Raw genomic sequence first — 17,196 nt, forward strand, 5'->3', positions numbered from 1 at the left:
GGGTTTGCAGACATTGTGTATCAAACAAAGCGGGCTGTTCTAATTTAGTGATAATATACATGTGACTAGTATTGATCTGAGGTCGACTTATTTTTTTTTGTTTAAGCAAACCTCCACTCTTGGACTGGTATCCAGTGCTTCTGACAGAACTGGAAGAGAAGGTGAACAACGTTATCGACATGCAGTTTCTGCATGGCTACTATGAACCCACGTTGCTCATATTGTATGAGCCCTTGAGGACATGGCCAGGGTGAGTGCCAGAGAAGAGGGCTTGCATGTGCATTGTCCTTGCTTGTTTGTTGTTGTTGCACTCACAACATTGCATTTTGTTTTTCCCTTTCTAGCCGGAGCATGTAAGGCCACTTTTTCTGTAACATTGTTTGTAGTGAAAGATATTTGTGGCAGTTCTATTAAAGCTTATCTAATTATAGAAGCATTGTAATGGGTAATATATTGAGTGCTGTCTTTTAAGGTCGATTCACACGACGGTCCGTTCGCCCGCATCCCGCGCATCACGTATTCATGCGTCACCACACTGAGAGGTGCGCTTTCTGCCCACGGACTGGTCAAGCAAGGAAGCTCAGGTGCCTCTCCCATCACGGGAATTAGCGGCTGCCTGCGAAGATGCGTGTGGCAACTGGGCTAGCAAGACGGCCCAGGTAATTCAGGAATTGGACAAAGGGCTGCACCCGCCCCGCGAACTTCCTCTGCAGTTAAATAAAGTTCTTCTTTCATTCAATCGCACAGTCATAGGTCGGGAGGAAAAACCAGTTCGACCTGCGTTGCCAAACACTTTAAATTAATCTGGAAACTGTGGTACACCCAGCGCGTCATCTGCTCTTTTGGTCCGTTGCATCCGCTTGACGTCATCGGATCGCAGGCCAGTTTTTAATGGCATATAAGCACATGATGCACGACCCGCGGGCGAACGGACCGTCATGTGAATCGGCCTTTAGGGGGTCAAGAATGTGTGACTTTCTGTTTTTCGATTCTTTCAGGGTTTACATTTGAACATTGCTACAGGCACTGCTGAAAAAAATGGGATAGTTGTGACGAGTACCAGTAATTGTTCACTACTGCAAGTTTTCTAGTTGGCTCTTATAACATACAAACTAACTCGACAGGATTGAGTGATGATTTGGCTTTTTTAGTGTACATGGTAAAACACAAAGCGCCCACAGAGTTTGTTCAGAGTAAAGTCAATGCTTGCAAAAGAACTTGATAATGCTCACTTCAGGAAATTTTAGCTAAAAGCTGAATGAAAGTGCACCTTAAGTTATGCTTGTCCTACTTAAAGTTCCTTAGTTGAAATGGGCTTGACAAAAGTAACAAGCAAAAGATAGTGCAAAATGAGTGGTTATGAATGCTGTGTAGCCTGCTTAGCGCATCAAGCTAAATAAGAAAGAATGCCTTTTTCGTGCATCTTGACCTCCTTTGTGAATATGAATAGAAATTAAATGTAAGAATGACCACACTATTGATGTGCTGTTATTAGAAGTTTCATTGTTGTAGCTTTCAAGTAGTGGTGTGCAAATGTTTGAAGTTTTGATAGCATTTTGTTTTGATTTGTGCTGAACGTTTTCCGTTTGAAGTAGCGAACTTCTTTTGTGTTTGAAAATTACATTTTTTCTTTTCACGTCAATTAACCTGCTTTCCTCATTCACTTCATTGCCAGCCCAAAGCAAAGGCGCATATGTGGCATTTATGGGCCTTTTATGTAGATGTAGGTTATGGGTGTGTGAATACTCTAATACCTAGTATTCAAGTGACTGAATATTCTGTATACCGTATATACTCGTGTAAGGGCCGCACTTTTTTTCCGCGGTTCTTACGGGGTGCGGCCCTTACATGGAACCGGCATTTCTCCGCAAAAAATTTCTGCTACAGTGCAGCCCCGATTACGCATCCGTTTTTTATGCGGCGATACCCATTTTTATGACGAATTAGCGCAGGCACGACGAATCCTTCGAATACACAATGCATTGAAAGTGTGGATTGTGCCCGCGCGATTTGCGTGATTACCACCCGCAGTAAGACACGTTGCTAGCGGTTGCTTGATCACTGTATTACTTTGCTGGCAAATTTCACATGATCCTAGGTTAAGATCCGCCTAAGGTGTGGCGCTTGCGACGGCTTTGAGCGGCGCGTCACTGCCCAAAAACGCGCCACTTGCGTTTTCTTGCTTGGTTTGGCTGGCAATATTGTCATAGCTCGAAGAGAAAAGCAGTCTCTGAACCATGTGCTGCAGCTGCGTTTTTTTGCATGACAATATATGAGTACTTCAGCACATTTTGAATAAATTTGCTACTCTTAGTGCGTAGCTCTTAGGTGCCCGTTCCTGCGTTGAGGGTGTGCTTCGACACCAGCCTCGACGTAGCCAAGCAAAGAAGCGCATTAGAGGATAGAAGAGACTGAACACAGAGCGCAGCTGAGGAGGAAAGATGGCTACAGCAAAGAGAGCATGAGGAGGAAAGCGGAGACGAAGGGAATGACGGTAGCATGAAGAGTAAGCGAAGAGTAGCGCGTGCCGTCGTCTGTTCGCCTATGATTGCACTGACAATGTATGCGTCGCTCCCCAGAGATGGTGCCACAGTAGTGTGCTCTGCAAGTGCGCTGGCCGCTTAACCAGGGCAAAGCTCACTGGTGGTGGAACGCTGTGCGCACTGCCCATGTCGAAACCCAGAGCCGCCTCTGTTCGGCACTGCGTGTTCCGTGTGTGGTCATACGATTCGAGTACTGCAGCAGCACCACTCAAAAATTGCATTGCCGAGAAGCATAATTGTTGGTTTTTTTTTTTTATTCAATATCCAGGTTTTTTTCTTTATTCGATTTGACGTTCAATTTGGGAGTTACTATTCGGCAGCCCCTATGTAGGTGTTGCTTTGTTTCTGATTGAGCTGATCTGACCCTCTTCTCTCTCTCAAAAAAGGGAAGAAAAATGTGCTCTTATGTTATGCCCACCAATGAAACATGCTCTTGGCTTTATAGGGAGGATGTGATGCAAGGGTTCAGGGCTGCATTGATTGTCAAGGGTGCAGCATTTGAGGTTGTCTTCCACCGCTCGTGCTTGGCTATCAGGCGTGACAAGGGGGCATAGAAGGGGCAGTTGAAATTGAATTGTTGAATTTCGTGTGTACAACAGTCGGGCCATAACCCTCTGGTAATAGCAATCTCTTAACGTCAACTCTAGCAAGGACTTGCCATGCAGCTATTAACATGTGCAATGAATGCCTCTTTCTGTCTGAAAGAATTGTGACCAAAAGAAAAGCATAGTATCCACTTGCAAAACATAATGCGTAGCTGACATTCCTTCATGTTTTATTTATTATTTATTACAAATACCTACAGTGCCCATTGGGTATTATCATAAGGGGGTTATTTACTAACACAAAGGTGAAAAGAAGAGTGCAAAGAAAACCATCAAATCAGTTATAATACAAAACAATACAAACAACTCTTATTGTAACTAAAGGAGAACACAAGTAACACATATTCTATAGCAAGCATAACACTCGGCAATCCCTAAGCTCACTTCGGTTCACTGAGCATAATTATTTAAACCCCCATGTGTAAAGTATTTGTTTGTTTATTATTTGTTTTCACTTGGGGCCGAAACACTGCAGAGAGAAGTGGGTTAAACCAACAAACAATAAAAAAAAATGAAAATGCGGCAGGGTTACATCAGGTGGTCACTTGTGGCTGATTTGAACAAAGTTGGATCACTGATGTATGCAATGGAGGCAGGAATGTTGTCCCAATCTCTGCTCTTGTTGTGAATGAGGCAGTCAAAGTGCAAATTGGTGTGGCTACTCGGTACACCGACTTTGAATTGATGGTCTCTTCGATATAATTTGGAAGAATAAAACTGGCAGAAAGGACGCAGGTACAAAGAGAGAGACAGAGGACGACTCTGGACTACCAGCTGACTTTATTTCAGTGAAGGTCAGATATATACACTTCAGCAATGAAACCAGAAATGTGCACTCACTACTGTTTGCATGAAAAAGGCAAAAGAAAAGACTGTTTTGATAGTTAAGTAGTTATCTGTGGGTGCTCTAAAGAGCTTAAAAATCTAATGTCCTTGTTGAACAAGCACATAATGCGGTTGATAATGCGGTATGCTTCCGAAATTTCATGCTGGCTCCTTGTTTTTCCGCACCCAAGAACAGTAGTGTTCTCGATTAACGCAGTGCACTGTGCCTTCTGCAGTGCTTAGGCAAATGATCTTTCATGCTCTCTGAGCCGAGCATTTACACAGCAGCCTCTCTCGCTGATACACATTTTCCTGTGAGATAACGGTATACTATGCACAACATGCGTTGCACAGGTGATATACTTTGATTCGTGATTGACAGTGCAACTGTGAATTTTACAAATTTGACAAAATTGTTTGATGATGGATGAAAAAAAGAATCACTGTGAGGCTGGTTGCAATGATAAATTTTATGCAAGAGACTATGTTGAGAAGCTTTATGGTGTAGTGAAAGGTCCGCTATCACTAATAGTATAAGAATAGTAGTTAAAATGAAACGTGCTTAGCTATCTGGGAGACTTCAATGGTAGTGATGGGGGTGTTTATGTTAGGATCCCTGAATGAGGAAGCATACTCAAGTTTGGAGCTAACTAGAGTTTTATATTATATATCAGAGTATTTTAATTGGCAACATGGTCAAGACTACTTTATTTGCTCATTTTTTTTCTACTGAGCTTGAGAAATCACATTGTTTACGAAGTTGTGTGGAACTTCTTATTGAGGACACAGTCACATTTTAAAGATCGCATTTTATTTATATGATCTAGCAAGCTAGGTTTTTTTTTTATCTTATTCACTACAATGTGCTTTTTCCTGAAATGAATGGCCAGATGTGTAAAAACAGGTAGTAAGCAAAGCACTATCAAAGCAGAATGCTTTTTTTTTTTTTTGCACCTTGCTGTATGCTGAAAAAGAAGATTTCACTAATGAGTGAATTTGCGTGCAATTGCTGTTGTATATTGGTGTTGTAGCATGAGTGCTGTTTCTCTCTTTCTTTTTTTATTCAGTGGGTATTGGGACAACTGCATGCAAATCTAGTGTATTTCTTGTAGGCGAATTGCCATCCGACAGGACACCTGCTGCATTCTTGCACTTTCATTGAACTTGCAACAGCGAGTGCATCCAGTCATCTGGTCTTTTACAAACCTTCCCTTCGACTGCCTGAGAGTACTGGCTGTTCCGAGGCCACTTGGTAAGTAATTAGTCATTTTCAGCAATCACATTATGTTTAATAGTATCGATTAGGGGCAGCATGGGTTCTTCGGCTTCTTGACTGGACTGCTAAGTCATGAAAGCTGAACTTTGTAGACTTTTCATGTGACACCTGGTTAGGCTTGCAGCTCTCTCGTTGCTGATCTGTTGTATACATTTCAATACTCATCGTTTTTCTGGTCATCGTCATTTGTTGCTTCTGTTCCTTCCTTTTTGTCCCTTCTCCAATGCAGAGCAGAAGGTTATAGCATGCTGGTTCAGCCTGACCTGTTTGTCTTCTTTGTAAATGCAGTAGGTGGTCGAAATTTCCGGAGCCCTCCACTACGGCGTCTCTCATAGCCTTAGTTGCTTTGGGACGTTAAACCCCATAAACCAAACCGAACCAATTCCTATTTGCCTAACTTGAATCAACGTATAGATTGAACTGATGAAAATTTCTATCAATTCAAACCGTGCAAGACGCAAAAGTGATCGTATGATCAAGGCTTCCAATGGTAAAGCTGCTTGCGCCAGCTGTTTTGGCAGCAGCCGAAATATGGGAAGTTCTGCTGGCTGCGTAAACCGTGCACCCGTTGATAGTCTATTGTGGGTCAGTACGCATAAGGGGTCAAAGTGTACATGTGAAAGCGAACATCCTGCCATTGGCAGTGGACTGCACTTTCTGTAGAGGGGGCCTGAAACGAGTTGGCGAGGATGATGAAAAAGGCTAAAAAGGTAGACAGCTGACATGCTTATGCTCCACTAGCATTGTTTTTTTTTTCTTTTTCATTTAGCTTAGGAGATGAGAAGCAAAGTGCTGGATGTTGTTAGCATTCATTGTAAAGAAGTGACGTCTGTGTGTGTGGTCCTTGCAGCACTGCCATTCTCTGCTTATGATTAGTTTAGCCATCTACCTCCTATATACTCCACTGCTTTTGTTCTTGTTGTGTATTTGGAACAAATTGATTCATCTCAGTGGAGCTCCGCAGACCTTAACTACTGCTCATGTTTTTACAACAAAGTTTATACTGGAGCAACAAGAATGCATTAACGCATGTGTGATGCAGTTACTGGGTGCCAGCGTGTAGGGAGTAACAGCCTCATCTTTTGAAGGCCCACTAAGGAAATGGTAGTTATAGTAATTCAGACTGGTAGATTACCCCTTGGGAACACTACCAGAAATTTTCCTTTGTAAAGGGATACCTTTGTTGTGGTTGTGGGGAAAATTGCTGGCAAAGTGCCCACTTATAACCCCCCATTTTAGTGCCTGAACAAAAGCGACTACATCACTTTATTGATGAGTCGGCCTTTGGTGCTGTCAGCCGATCAGAGTTGAACAGAGGAAAGGGACATATGGAATGTCAAGCTTCTTAACAGGTGTTGGGCCCAGTTAAAGAGTGCTATACGCACTAAAACGCAAGTGGAAGTTGACTTCTAAAAGCTAGGTTGTCATGGTAATGTTGAGTTCAGTACTGGGTGGAGCGAGGCGCTGGGCCTCACTTGGTCTGCATGTTGACAACTGTGATGGCGTTTGTGCATAGCTTCGCTTCAGTATCCTTATGGGGTGCCTACTTAACTAAGCAACTGCAATAAGTGGGTGATGGCAATTAACAAGGACATTGCACAGCACAGTTTATTTAGAACTTTGTTACAAATCGACCAAGGCAGTCTCTATCGTACACAGCGATCAGGAACGTTAGGCCAGAACTCTCACCTCACGAAACCCTGTTAGCCTGACCAATTTATAATAAGGGAGTAATTACTCATTGGCATCCACCCGAGCGCAGCCATACGGCTACAAAGGAAAGCTATACAGCTTTCTCAGAAACTTCGTAGTTAAAGAAAAATTTGTCCCGGTCCGGGGTTCAAACCCAGGACCACCGCTTCACCGGAGCAGTCGCTCTACCAATTGAGCTAACTCTCGCCCTACCATAAGCTTGCCGTCCTGGTTAGCTCAATTGGTAGAGCGACTGCTCCGGTGAAGCGGTGGTCCTGGGTTCGAACCCCGGACCAGGACAAATTTTTCTTTAACTACGAAGTTTCTGAGAAAGCTGTATAGCTTTCCTTTGTAGCCGTATGGCTGCGCTCAGGTGGATGCCAATGAGTAATTACTCCCTTATTACAAATCTACTCCACCTTGGGGGATTCCCCTAAACATTTGACCTGAACAATTTAATTACGCAAACTGTAGTGGTTACTAGTTCTTCGATCTGGCGCCAGCACCAAGCTTGGCCCTACCCACTTCCTCCGTCACTCCACCAAGAGAAGAGATGAGTCTCCCCTTTTGGGGCCAAAAAGCCACCTTACAGGTAGCGTCCCAGTGCCCACTAGGTTGTTTAATTGCGAGCACCTCATGCATTTCCCAAAGCCGTTTGTGTGCAGTTACGGCAACCACACACTCAAAAGGAGAGCGGCAACTGAACAGGAGCTAACATGCAGTCGGGACCACACGCCTCAGTTTGTCAGCGCTGGCTTCTTTGCTGCCAGTCTCTGGAACATTTGGTCCTCGTCACGTGGCGTGCTGCTGAACTACCACATTTCATGCCCCTCTCCAAACTGGAGGAGTCCGCAGGTCGGCTGTGTCTTGCTGGATGGAAGCGACCTTCCAAGGCCTTAACTTTTCGTAGTCGCCTACCCACCGTTCCTGCAGTTTATAGCATTTTTTGCAACCAAACCCATTCAAACAGCACTGGATTGGAAGTTGAGGGGAGGGAGGCTGCATGACCAGCACTAACAAAATAGCTAAAGAAAGTACTGAGCTAACGGCATCCAGGGGTTGGGAGCTTTATGACCTTCTGCACAATGGCACACCATATTGACTGCTGGGAGCCTCCCTGTTTGCAGATGTGTGTAAAGTAGTGAAATAATACCTCAAAACACACAAGTGCGCTACTTAATCTGTTCATTTTCTTCTTTGAGTATTACTCTCATTGTTAACCAGCTTGTGAGGAGAGCACATCAACTCGCTCAGTCACTGCATTTTGTTGTGATGAACACCTGAACCAAATCATACACTTCTACACACAACAGAGAACCCACAATCATGTACGAAAGTTGGCAAGCCCTTTCCGGCGACATTTTCATGCTCGCATCCACCTCTGTTGCACCGCTCCTGCATATACCAGTTCGGAGATAGCTATTGGTTAGATTCTTTCGGACGTTGAAATTCAAATTTCAGAGACGCTCCTTCAGAGATGCTGAAATTCAAATTTTGACTACAGATAACTGAGCTTCTACAAAATGCATCAAAAAAATTCTTGGTGGAGGATATTCGTGAAGCGGCATCCTTTAACATCACAGGCATGCCGCAACTTTATTGAAGCCCCTTTCAGAGCCCCTTTAAAGCATACGGACTCTTTCGGTTTAAACCAACAAGTAAAACCTCTAGACCGTACTATGCCATCTTGGATATAACAACCTTTCATGTGTTAACTTTTGGTATCTGATGAACCTTAGTATGCCATCTTGGATATAACGAACTTAGTGTGTTACCTCTGATATAACAAACCTAGGTGTACCACCTTGGATGTTCATTCATTCATTCATTCATTCATTCATTCATTCATTCATTCATTCATTCATTCATTCATTCATTCATTCATTCATTCATAATACCTACAGGGCCCAGAAGGGCATTGAGTAAAGAGGACAAAAAACAACATATGTACAAGAGAAACTATTGTACACAGCAAAACTTGAATGAAAAAATATACATAGGTGCAAGGTACTTGGTATTAGCATGAATGCAGGACTTGTGGCAAATGCACATTTAAGCAATAAATGCAGTGGTCATACTAGAAGCGTCGATCGTTGTAAAAGTTGAAAGACACTTAGTAAACCAAAACAAAATGTAATAGCAAGGAAGAAACAAAAATACTGTGATAAGAGATCAAAGATAAAATTAATTATGATGTCATTTGATGTGCTTGCTTAGCTGATCCTGGAATTGTTGGTCGCAGATGCATGCGATACTGCCGAGAAGGTCATTCCAAAGAATGATAGCATGTGGAAAGAGATGAATTAAAGGCTTGAGTTCTTCACATATGCGTCAGGCTGCAGTGGAATCAAATGACCCTCCATGGATCGCCTAAAAGTTGTTTTTTTTGCGCTTTTTTTTGTTGTTTCGTGAGCGGCCGCACTCAGTGTGCTTCTGGCTGCAAGCTGGCGGACATGATGTCGAGCCTGCCCTTAGTAGGCTGGCAGTGTGCAGCTGAGGATCCCGTATCTCGTGCCATGCTTCATGCTTTGCGTAGAAGTATGTAGGCTAAACTTTGCATGAACGTGTGATGAATCTGAAAGATCAAACAGTGCTTTAGATGCGGTATCATACATGGAAGCCAGATATAAATGCAGTTTCTACAGGTCAGGCAAAGCGTCACAAGCTCGCTCATTTCTCTGGCTGGCGCAAGATGTATCGCGTTGCTTGTGGTTAGAGTCATTTTTGTTGAAGCCTGGAAAGTATTTCTGCACTTTTTCAGCGTGTTTGCCAAATGAAATTACCAGGCGGAGCGCTGCATCTCCTCCATAGTTGGCAGCAAGTAACAATAGCATGGCTACTGCAGGCAACTACATTGACTGATTATATGAAACCGAGAAAGCACGAGGAGCAGAGAGAAACTAGTCTAGAGTTCTCAACATATGGGCCAATATAGCATACCCAACCACTAGTGCCAGAAGTAGGACAATACGATGCATGACGCGAAGCAGGCTTTTTACGTAATGAACTTTGTGTTGTGCTTCCTGTTTTCTCTGAGCCACTTCATTCCGGAGAATGTGGAAAATTACTGCACACTTAAATCACAGTCACTTTGAATGAGGCAGATGCGATCTGTCTTTTCTTTTGTGCTTTGTCAAGCATGAGCTGGTTCCGTGCATTGACGGGGCAGCTGTGCAAGGCCTCTCCCGCTGGTGCTGTTTCAAAGGTCAAAGGTTGAGGCTTCCCAGATCACTTGCGTTTTTCATCTTTGCTAGTGAAGTAGCACTGCTAGTGAAGTAACAGCCGAGGAATGCCGCACCTTTATTGAGAGCCCCTTTCAGAGCATGCTTGCTTGTTGAATGATGGAAGTAAGAGTAGAAGAAAATGATCAAGGAGGCTTTAGCTGTCGTAACTGATGAAGAAAGTATGGCAGCTGGCAATTGAATGTACTGTCTAGTCAATTTTTCTAACTCTGACAATTTTAACTTGTGCGATATTTCGGACTTCATCGTGCAACCGTCATGTATCTCATATGAACTTGTGCGTATTCTCAAACGATATGTCGGACTCTTTAGGGCCTGGAAGTTTGATTTTTCCAACTAAACAAGGCACGAGCGGGCATCGTTACCGCAATCACGCCAACTCTCCGCTGCCGAGAAATGTGCCATTCTTATTTCCGTGTACAGATTGATAGTCATGGGTAGTCATGACATTTTCTGTGCCTCATTGTTGTGACTCGAGGAGGGGAATTACCTTTTATTTTACTGGGATGGCTTGAGGCCATGTAGGGTTAAGGGATGGAGATAAGGCTCGAGGTGACACGCACACTACTCTTCTTTTTGAGGTCCCGTGTGGCGATGGCAGTGCAAGAAACAGTGTACGAAGACAAGCACGTGATCGCACATTTAAGACAACAGCGGGAGCGTGCCTTATGACTCAGATGCCGGCGTGCCACTCATGGAATGGAGAGCGGGAAAAGGGGAGCTGGATTTCGGCAGAGCCTTCTGCTTCCCGCGTTTCCTCCTCTCGGTCCGCCTGGTCATCATTGCCCTAGAAATGGACTCTGTCCTTGCCTTGCGCAGCTCATGTCTGCTGAAATCTTACGGTGCTTGTATATTCCATGAGTGCTAGTACCATGTGACCGAATCGGTATGGACTTTCTCGGCCCTTTTCCTCTATGGTCAGCCGGCAATCAGTAGATTATCGTGGCCACTGACTACCTGACACGTTACGCAGAAACAATGGCTATGCCGCGTGCAGCGTCCTCCGAGGTGGCTCAATTCTTCATGAACCAGATTGTTTTACGGCATGGAGCGCCTTCATACGTAATCGCTGATAGTGGCAAGGTATTTACAGCACAACTTCTTGACAAAGTTTTCCAACTAAGCCCGACACATCACCAAAAGACTACTGCCTACCATCCTCAGTCTAATGGTCTTACCGAGCACCTAAACAAAACAATAGCGGACATGCTCGCCATGTACGTAGACAAGCGGTATAAAACTTGGGACGCAATTCTGCCTTATGTCATATTCGCATATAATACGGCTGTCCAAGAAACTACTCGATTCATTCTGTTTCACCTCGTATACAGATGCGATGTGCATGCTATGCTAGATGCCAGGCTGCCGTATGTGAGTGACGACCAGGCGCTTACACCTGACACAGAGGAATTCGCCAGCTATGTTTACGAAGCTCACCAACTCGCCCACATCACATTACGAGACAGCAAGCAACGGATGCATGCCGATAGAATGAATAGCACTGCTTCATCGTGTTCCAGCCCAGTGACCAAGTCTGGGTGTGGACACATGTCCACCGCCCAGGCTTGTCAGAAAAGATTCTCAACTGCTACTTTAAACCCTACAAAGTGTTGCGCCACATATCAGATGTTACTTGTGAGGTTGTTCCTGACAGTACTGTGCCATGTTCCAGTTGTCGGTGCCCGCCTGATTTAGTGCCGTATCTCACCTGCTGAAGGCAGTACCTCATATTAGGAACATTACTTTCTGTAGACATGTCCCCCCCCCCCTTTTTTTTAGAGGAGGAATAATGCCACCTGGTGGTTTCCGATGGTGCCCGAGAAGACGAAGTTGGGGACACTCTCGCAGTCTTTGATCTGAGGCTTGCAGAATAGCTCTCACCTCTGTGTCTGTCCTTTTACTTTTGTGAACTCCCCTGTTTTCATGGCAATATAACTGCTGCTGATTAAGAGTGTCCTTGTTGCATTTTCAGGAGGTGTGCTGATCATGGCTGTTGATTCTTTGCTCTACCTGAACCAGAGTGTGCCACCTTATGGCGTATCACTCAATTCTTTCACCGACTTCAGTACATCTTTTCCATTGAGTAAGTCTTGCAGTTTAACAAGCGCTGCATACTTTATATCAGCTAGCTTTGTTTGTGGCACAGTCATTGAAACATGTGTACATTTTGTTTTTCTTGTGGTTATATATAAACAGAGCCACAAGAGGGTGTGAAGATATCATTGGATTGTGCTCAGGCATGTTTCTTGAACTATGACAGGCTGGTACTCTCTCTTAAAGGGGGCGAACTGTAAGTTTTCCTCATGGTTCTGTCTTTTAGGTTTCTTGTATGTGAACAAGTCGTATAACATACTGTTACTTTGTTTTTTGTTGTTCTTGTTTTACTTTATAGGTTCGTGCTCACACTTTTCAATGATGGCATGAGAAGTGTTCGGAACTTTTACTTTGACAAGGCCGCAGCCAGTGTACTCACAACGAGTGTAAGTTGGCGACTCATTTGCCCCGCCGCGGTAGCTCAGTGGTTACGGCGCTCAGCTGCTGACCCGAAAGACGCGAATTCGATCCCGACCGCGGCGGCCAAATTTCGATGAAGGCAAAATTCTAGAGGCCCGCGTACTGTGCGATGTCAGTGCACGTTAAAGAATCCCAGGTGGTCGAAATTTCCGGAGCCCTTCACTACGGCGTCCCTCATATCCCGAGTCGCTTTGGGATGTTAAACCCCAATAAACCAATAAACCATAAAATGTTTTGGTTCTACACAGATGACTGTCTGTGAAGATGGCTACCTTTTCCTTGGCTCACGGCTTGGAAACTCGCTGTTGCTTCATTACACTGAGAAAGCTGCTGAAGTGGAGGATGTGGTTAAACGGGACGAGAAGACAGAGAGTGATGTATTGACTGTTTTCTTCCTTGTTTACTTTTTAGCGTTTACAACTTCAGGTTAATGCATCGCATTAATGCTTAGTGTCACAACAGTTGGGTGCTGCAGATATGGTAGAAAATTGCATGATTCTACTTGTTATTGCTTTACAATATATGTGCTTATTTCATTTGTATTAGGCTGCTGACGAGCCTCCTTCAAAAAAGAAAAGGATGGATGCCATCGGTGACTGGATGGGTAGTCTCAGTTTATTTGCCTTTCGTAAGGTTATCACCTCTGATGTATACTTTCACTCAACTTTCTTGTGGTTTTTTTTGCCAGCTTCTGATGTTGCACTCATTGATCCTGATGAACTGGAGGTGTATGGAAGTGAAACCATGGCAACAAAGCAGTTGACCTCTTACACTTTTGAGGTATGGACCGGTGCTCTTGCTTCTAGGGCACGTGTACATTTCTTTTTTGTTCTCTGTTGAAGGCTGCAGAAGTAAATCCTGTCACAGAAAAAGAAAAGTGTGTATGCACCTTGTCAGGGTTAGAGACATGAACATCCAAGAGGCCTTGACCAACCTTTTCAGTGTGGCACATGTTGGCTAAGTTAGGTATGCGGTCCTGCCCAGTGTATGCTGCTCACAGACAAAGCATAAAGGGTCGTCTCTTATAATGGCTTTTTGATCTGGTTTATGCTGCTGTAGAGGAGCCATGTCATATCTTCACCTGCATGGCCACTTACACTATCTCTGAAAATGGCACTGAGTCTGTTGAGGAGAACATTGTTCGTGACATGGTCTGCCAAAAGCAGTGTTTCTCCCAATTGATGAAAAGCTTTTTCAGAGCCAAATGAAATTGCCGTATTTGCTGACACAACAAACACACTTGCTTAGTAAATGCATGCCTTATGTTATTTATTAAAATTTTTGAGATTTTTAATTGACTGGAATGAAAGTTTTATTTAGTGTAATTTAAACACTGCTCCGAAATTGGCACCTACTGCTGTTGCTCAGTTGCTTTGGCATTCTGCTGCTCATTCTAAGGTCATGGGTTTGATCCTGGCTGCACTGGCTGTATTTCAGTGGAGGCAAAGTTCAAAAACGCCCACTTGCTGTGTGATGTCAGCATGTGTTCCCCAGGTGGTCTAAATTCATTCGCAGCCCCCCCCCCCCCCAACTATGGCATTCCTCATAGCCCATGTGTCACTTTGGGATGTAAAACTTGCAAGCTATGAACAAAATTAGTGCAGTTTTTTTTTGGCAAAAGTGTGCATTCATTATACAATAAATACAATAAGTAGTGTGGCCAGCCTCAAGACTTCGTTGAACTTTGAAAGCAAACCCACTTACTATGTCTGCGTGTTCTGTATGACCGATATGAGCAATAAAGGCTTTGTTATTAAAAAAAAAAAAATTCTTTGCATTGCTGCAGGTCTGCGACAGTCTTATCAACATTGGGCCATGTGGAAAGATATGTATGGGTGAACCTGCTTTCCTGTCTGAGGAGTTCGCACAGAACACCGATCCAGACCTGGAGCTGGTCACAACAGCTGGTTACGGGAAAAATGGAGCCCTCTGTGTGTTGCAGGTAATGCGGTTGCACTCTTGTTGTTTAGTTCTTCATGCATTTGTATATTTTTTCTGCTAGATGACCTAATGAAATCTATAGAAAATAAGCTAAATCGCAGTATAACGAAGTGAGTTAAATCTGCAGTTTGCTTCGTAACATTGAAATTTCGCTACATCTAAATTTGTCTTCTAGCGTGAAAAGAATCTTCTAAAACACGTTGCAGATCACTCATAGAAAAAAACCTTTAAAAACAAAACTAAACTGTGGAGGTATGCTGTTTTTGTTTGGCTGAGACATTTCAAATTTTGTGAACCATAATGTCACCTAAATTTACATCATAATTATGGTGGTTGAACAAAATTTAACATTTTTATATGATCATGTGCTTCAACAACAATATAATTAGCATAGCTGCAGATCACAGGTCTTTGGCTACATCCCCACTTCAATTAAAACCAAACAGTATAGAAAGAAAGTGTCTTAACAACCCAATGTAGTTAGCATACCTCCAGATGGCAGGCCTTTGGCCACAGCCCTATTTCAGTTAAAACAAAACACTGTAGAAAGAAGGGTGTCTTAACAACCCATAAGAATTTAACTTATTAGGCTTCAGTTATTTTCCTATATTATGGGAACTAATTGAGATATACTGAAGGGAGAAGAAACAGTATATGCACCTAATTTCATTACAATATCTTTTATAATAAAAATTTTAATTTCAAGACCCGCGTCTCCTCTTAATGAAACAGCCATGGATGTGATCACTGTCTTCAGTTTCAGTGTGAGCCCGAACAAGGGTGCTGTACCTGTTTTTCTTGAAATATCTTTGAGCCTTGGGGGTGCTATATGTGGTATACAGAACTTACAGCACTGTTAACTGATCCTAGTTCTTTAACCTTCCTTGATTAAAATGTAGTGCACATAGACTGTTGATTGTCCTTAATGGGCAGTGTTCATAACAGAACTTGTTTTCTGAAGTGTTTGAATTATCTGCAATTTTCAACCTTAATTGGTAATGAGAAAGTAAGAAAGCTTATTTGAAATGACCTCACCTCTCATATTTTAAAATTATTTGCCCAATATCTATGCCATTGATTCTACATATCATTTTATTTGTTCCCTCTCACTACTCTTGATGAGCATATTCAGGACTGTACGCTTGACTTTGTTAGTGAGTGAGGTGAAAGTATTTAGTGCATGAAATTTTTGGGCAAGGCACTCCTTAAATTGCATATCAAAATTATTCATATTCTTTTATGCATGTGATTTGGAAGAAAAACATGCAGTGAGCAAAACATGTTGATAGTTCGAAGGATAGAGTTAATGCTGGAGTGCACATTTTACAACTACTGCATAGGTGGCATGAAAGCAGTTTCCAAAGAAAGGCCTTAGTCTGTAATGCATTAATTCTGTGTTTAGGTTGCAGCCCTACGCCATCGATAATCTGATGGCCAGAGTGATGTTTTTGTCAGACGAAATGCAAAGTTGTGATAGTACGTGCAAAACCTTGGTTGAAGAAACTGCGAAGCTGTATGCCTTTGTTTACTGGCACAACACTTTTCTCCGGTGTCATACCATGTAGTACGTGAGGGCAGAGTTTTTCACTTATTTAGCCATATTTAACTGTGTACACCATATTAGGTGTCACCTTCTTTCAGAACAGAGTTGAGTGTATGGCGCCACCTAAAGCAATGTCTTTCTTGCCAGCGTTCTGTTCGGCCTCAAGTGGTGACAACCTTTGAATTGCCTGGCTGCTTACACATGTGGACTGTCATGGGTCCTCCATCAGAAAAAAAGGTATGTGTGTAGTGAAAACTGGCTTTTGTGGATTGTGCTTGCGAGTTAGTTCATGCCCAGGGAAGTAAACTGCACAAAAGAGAGGGACAGAGGAAGACTCGTAGAAGTCTGACTTTCCTGGGTCTTGTTATTTGCACATGGTAATTGTTGTGGACCACTTGTATAATTGCTATATAACCTGTGGACCAGTTTTAATTGGACTTGTTGTGCTTTGGGTCATAATTGTCGTATCAAAATTTCAGTGAGGAATAAAGTTTGAAACAATATTTTAAAACTTAATGTGTTTCACGGCATTCTCATTAGAACCATACCTTTTACAGGCTGAGGTCTTTGTAACTTATTTTTCTTGCAAGATTTGTTATTGCTATGGTGTACTGTACATCTTAGAATATGTCATATGAAACCATATAAATTCTGGGCTTTATTCCCATGTTTGTGTGAGTTCATTCCCAACATATTATGATGGCTGCTGCGCTTTTTGGTATAAATAAATAAAAAGTAAGGTATAAGTGCGGAAAAGAGTTAGTGCATGCTTCTGTGTGCATACTAAATGTTTCCTGATGGTTTTCCGAAAGGGTTCTTAAGATATTTGGTTGTGTTTGTCTTATGTTATTCTCTTGAGGTGTCTAAATAGTGTAACTAAATTCAGATGTATGTCACAAGCACTCATTTATTGCTATCAAATGTGTGCTAAAACACAACAGTTTCACATCCGCCGCGGCAGCTCAGTGGTTATGGCACCTGGCTGCTGACCTGAGAGGCACAGGTTCAATCCCGG

General features: G+C 43.0%; 1 protein-coding gene across 2 annotated transcripts in view; it reads left to right on the forward strand.

The window, feature by feature from the left end:
• Positions 1–17,196, forward strand: part of Cpsf160 (cleavage and polyadenylation specificity factor subunit 1) — an 89,499-nt gene that overhangs the window by 19,810 nt on the left and 52,493 nt on the right. Inside the window, exons 6-15 of one of the 2 annotated variants that reach the window (XM_089579877.1) lie at positions 107–250; positions 5,086–5,225; positions 12,156–12,266; positions 12,380–12,473; positions 12,576–12,663; positions 12,946–13,074; positions 13,244–13,301; positions 13,386–13,477; positions 14,484–14,639; positions 16,329–16,418. In XM_089579877.1, the coding sequence (XP_089436003.1) occupies positions 107–250; positions 5,086–5,225; positions 12,156–12,266; positions 12,380–12,473; positions 12,576–12,663; positions 12,946–13,074; positions 13,244–13,301; positions 13,386–13,477; positions 14,484–14,639; positions 16,329–16,418 (1,102 nt within the window). Of the gene's footprint in view, positions 1–106; positions 251–1,867; positions 2,507–5,085; positions 5,226–12,155; positions 12,267–12,379; positions 12,474–12,575; positions 12,664–12,945; positions 13,075–13,243; positions 13,302–13,385; positions 13,478–14,483; positions 14,640–16,328; positions 16,419–17,196 lie in introns of those variants that run through there. The other variant, XM_089579878.1, reaches the window with a different exon arrangement.

The sequence above is a fragment of the Amblyomma mixtum genome, chromosome 3 (genome assembly GCF_055824585.1).
Source record: "Amblyomma mixtum isolate Tamu chromosome 3, ASM5582458v1, whole genome shotgun sequence".
In the NCBI taxonomy this organism is placed as follows: Eukaryota; Metazoa; Arthropoda; class Arachnida; order Ixodida; family Ixodidae; genus Amblyomma; species Amblyomma mixtum.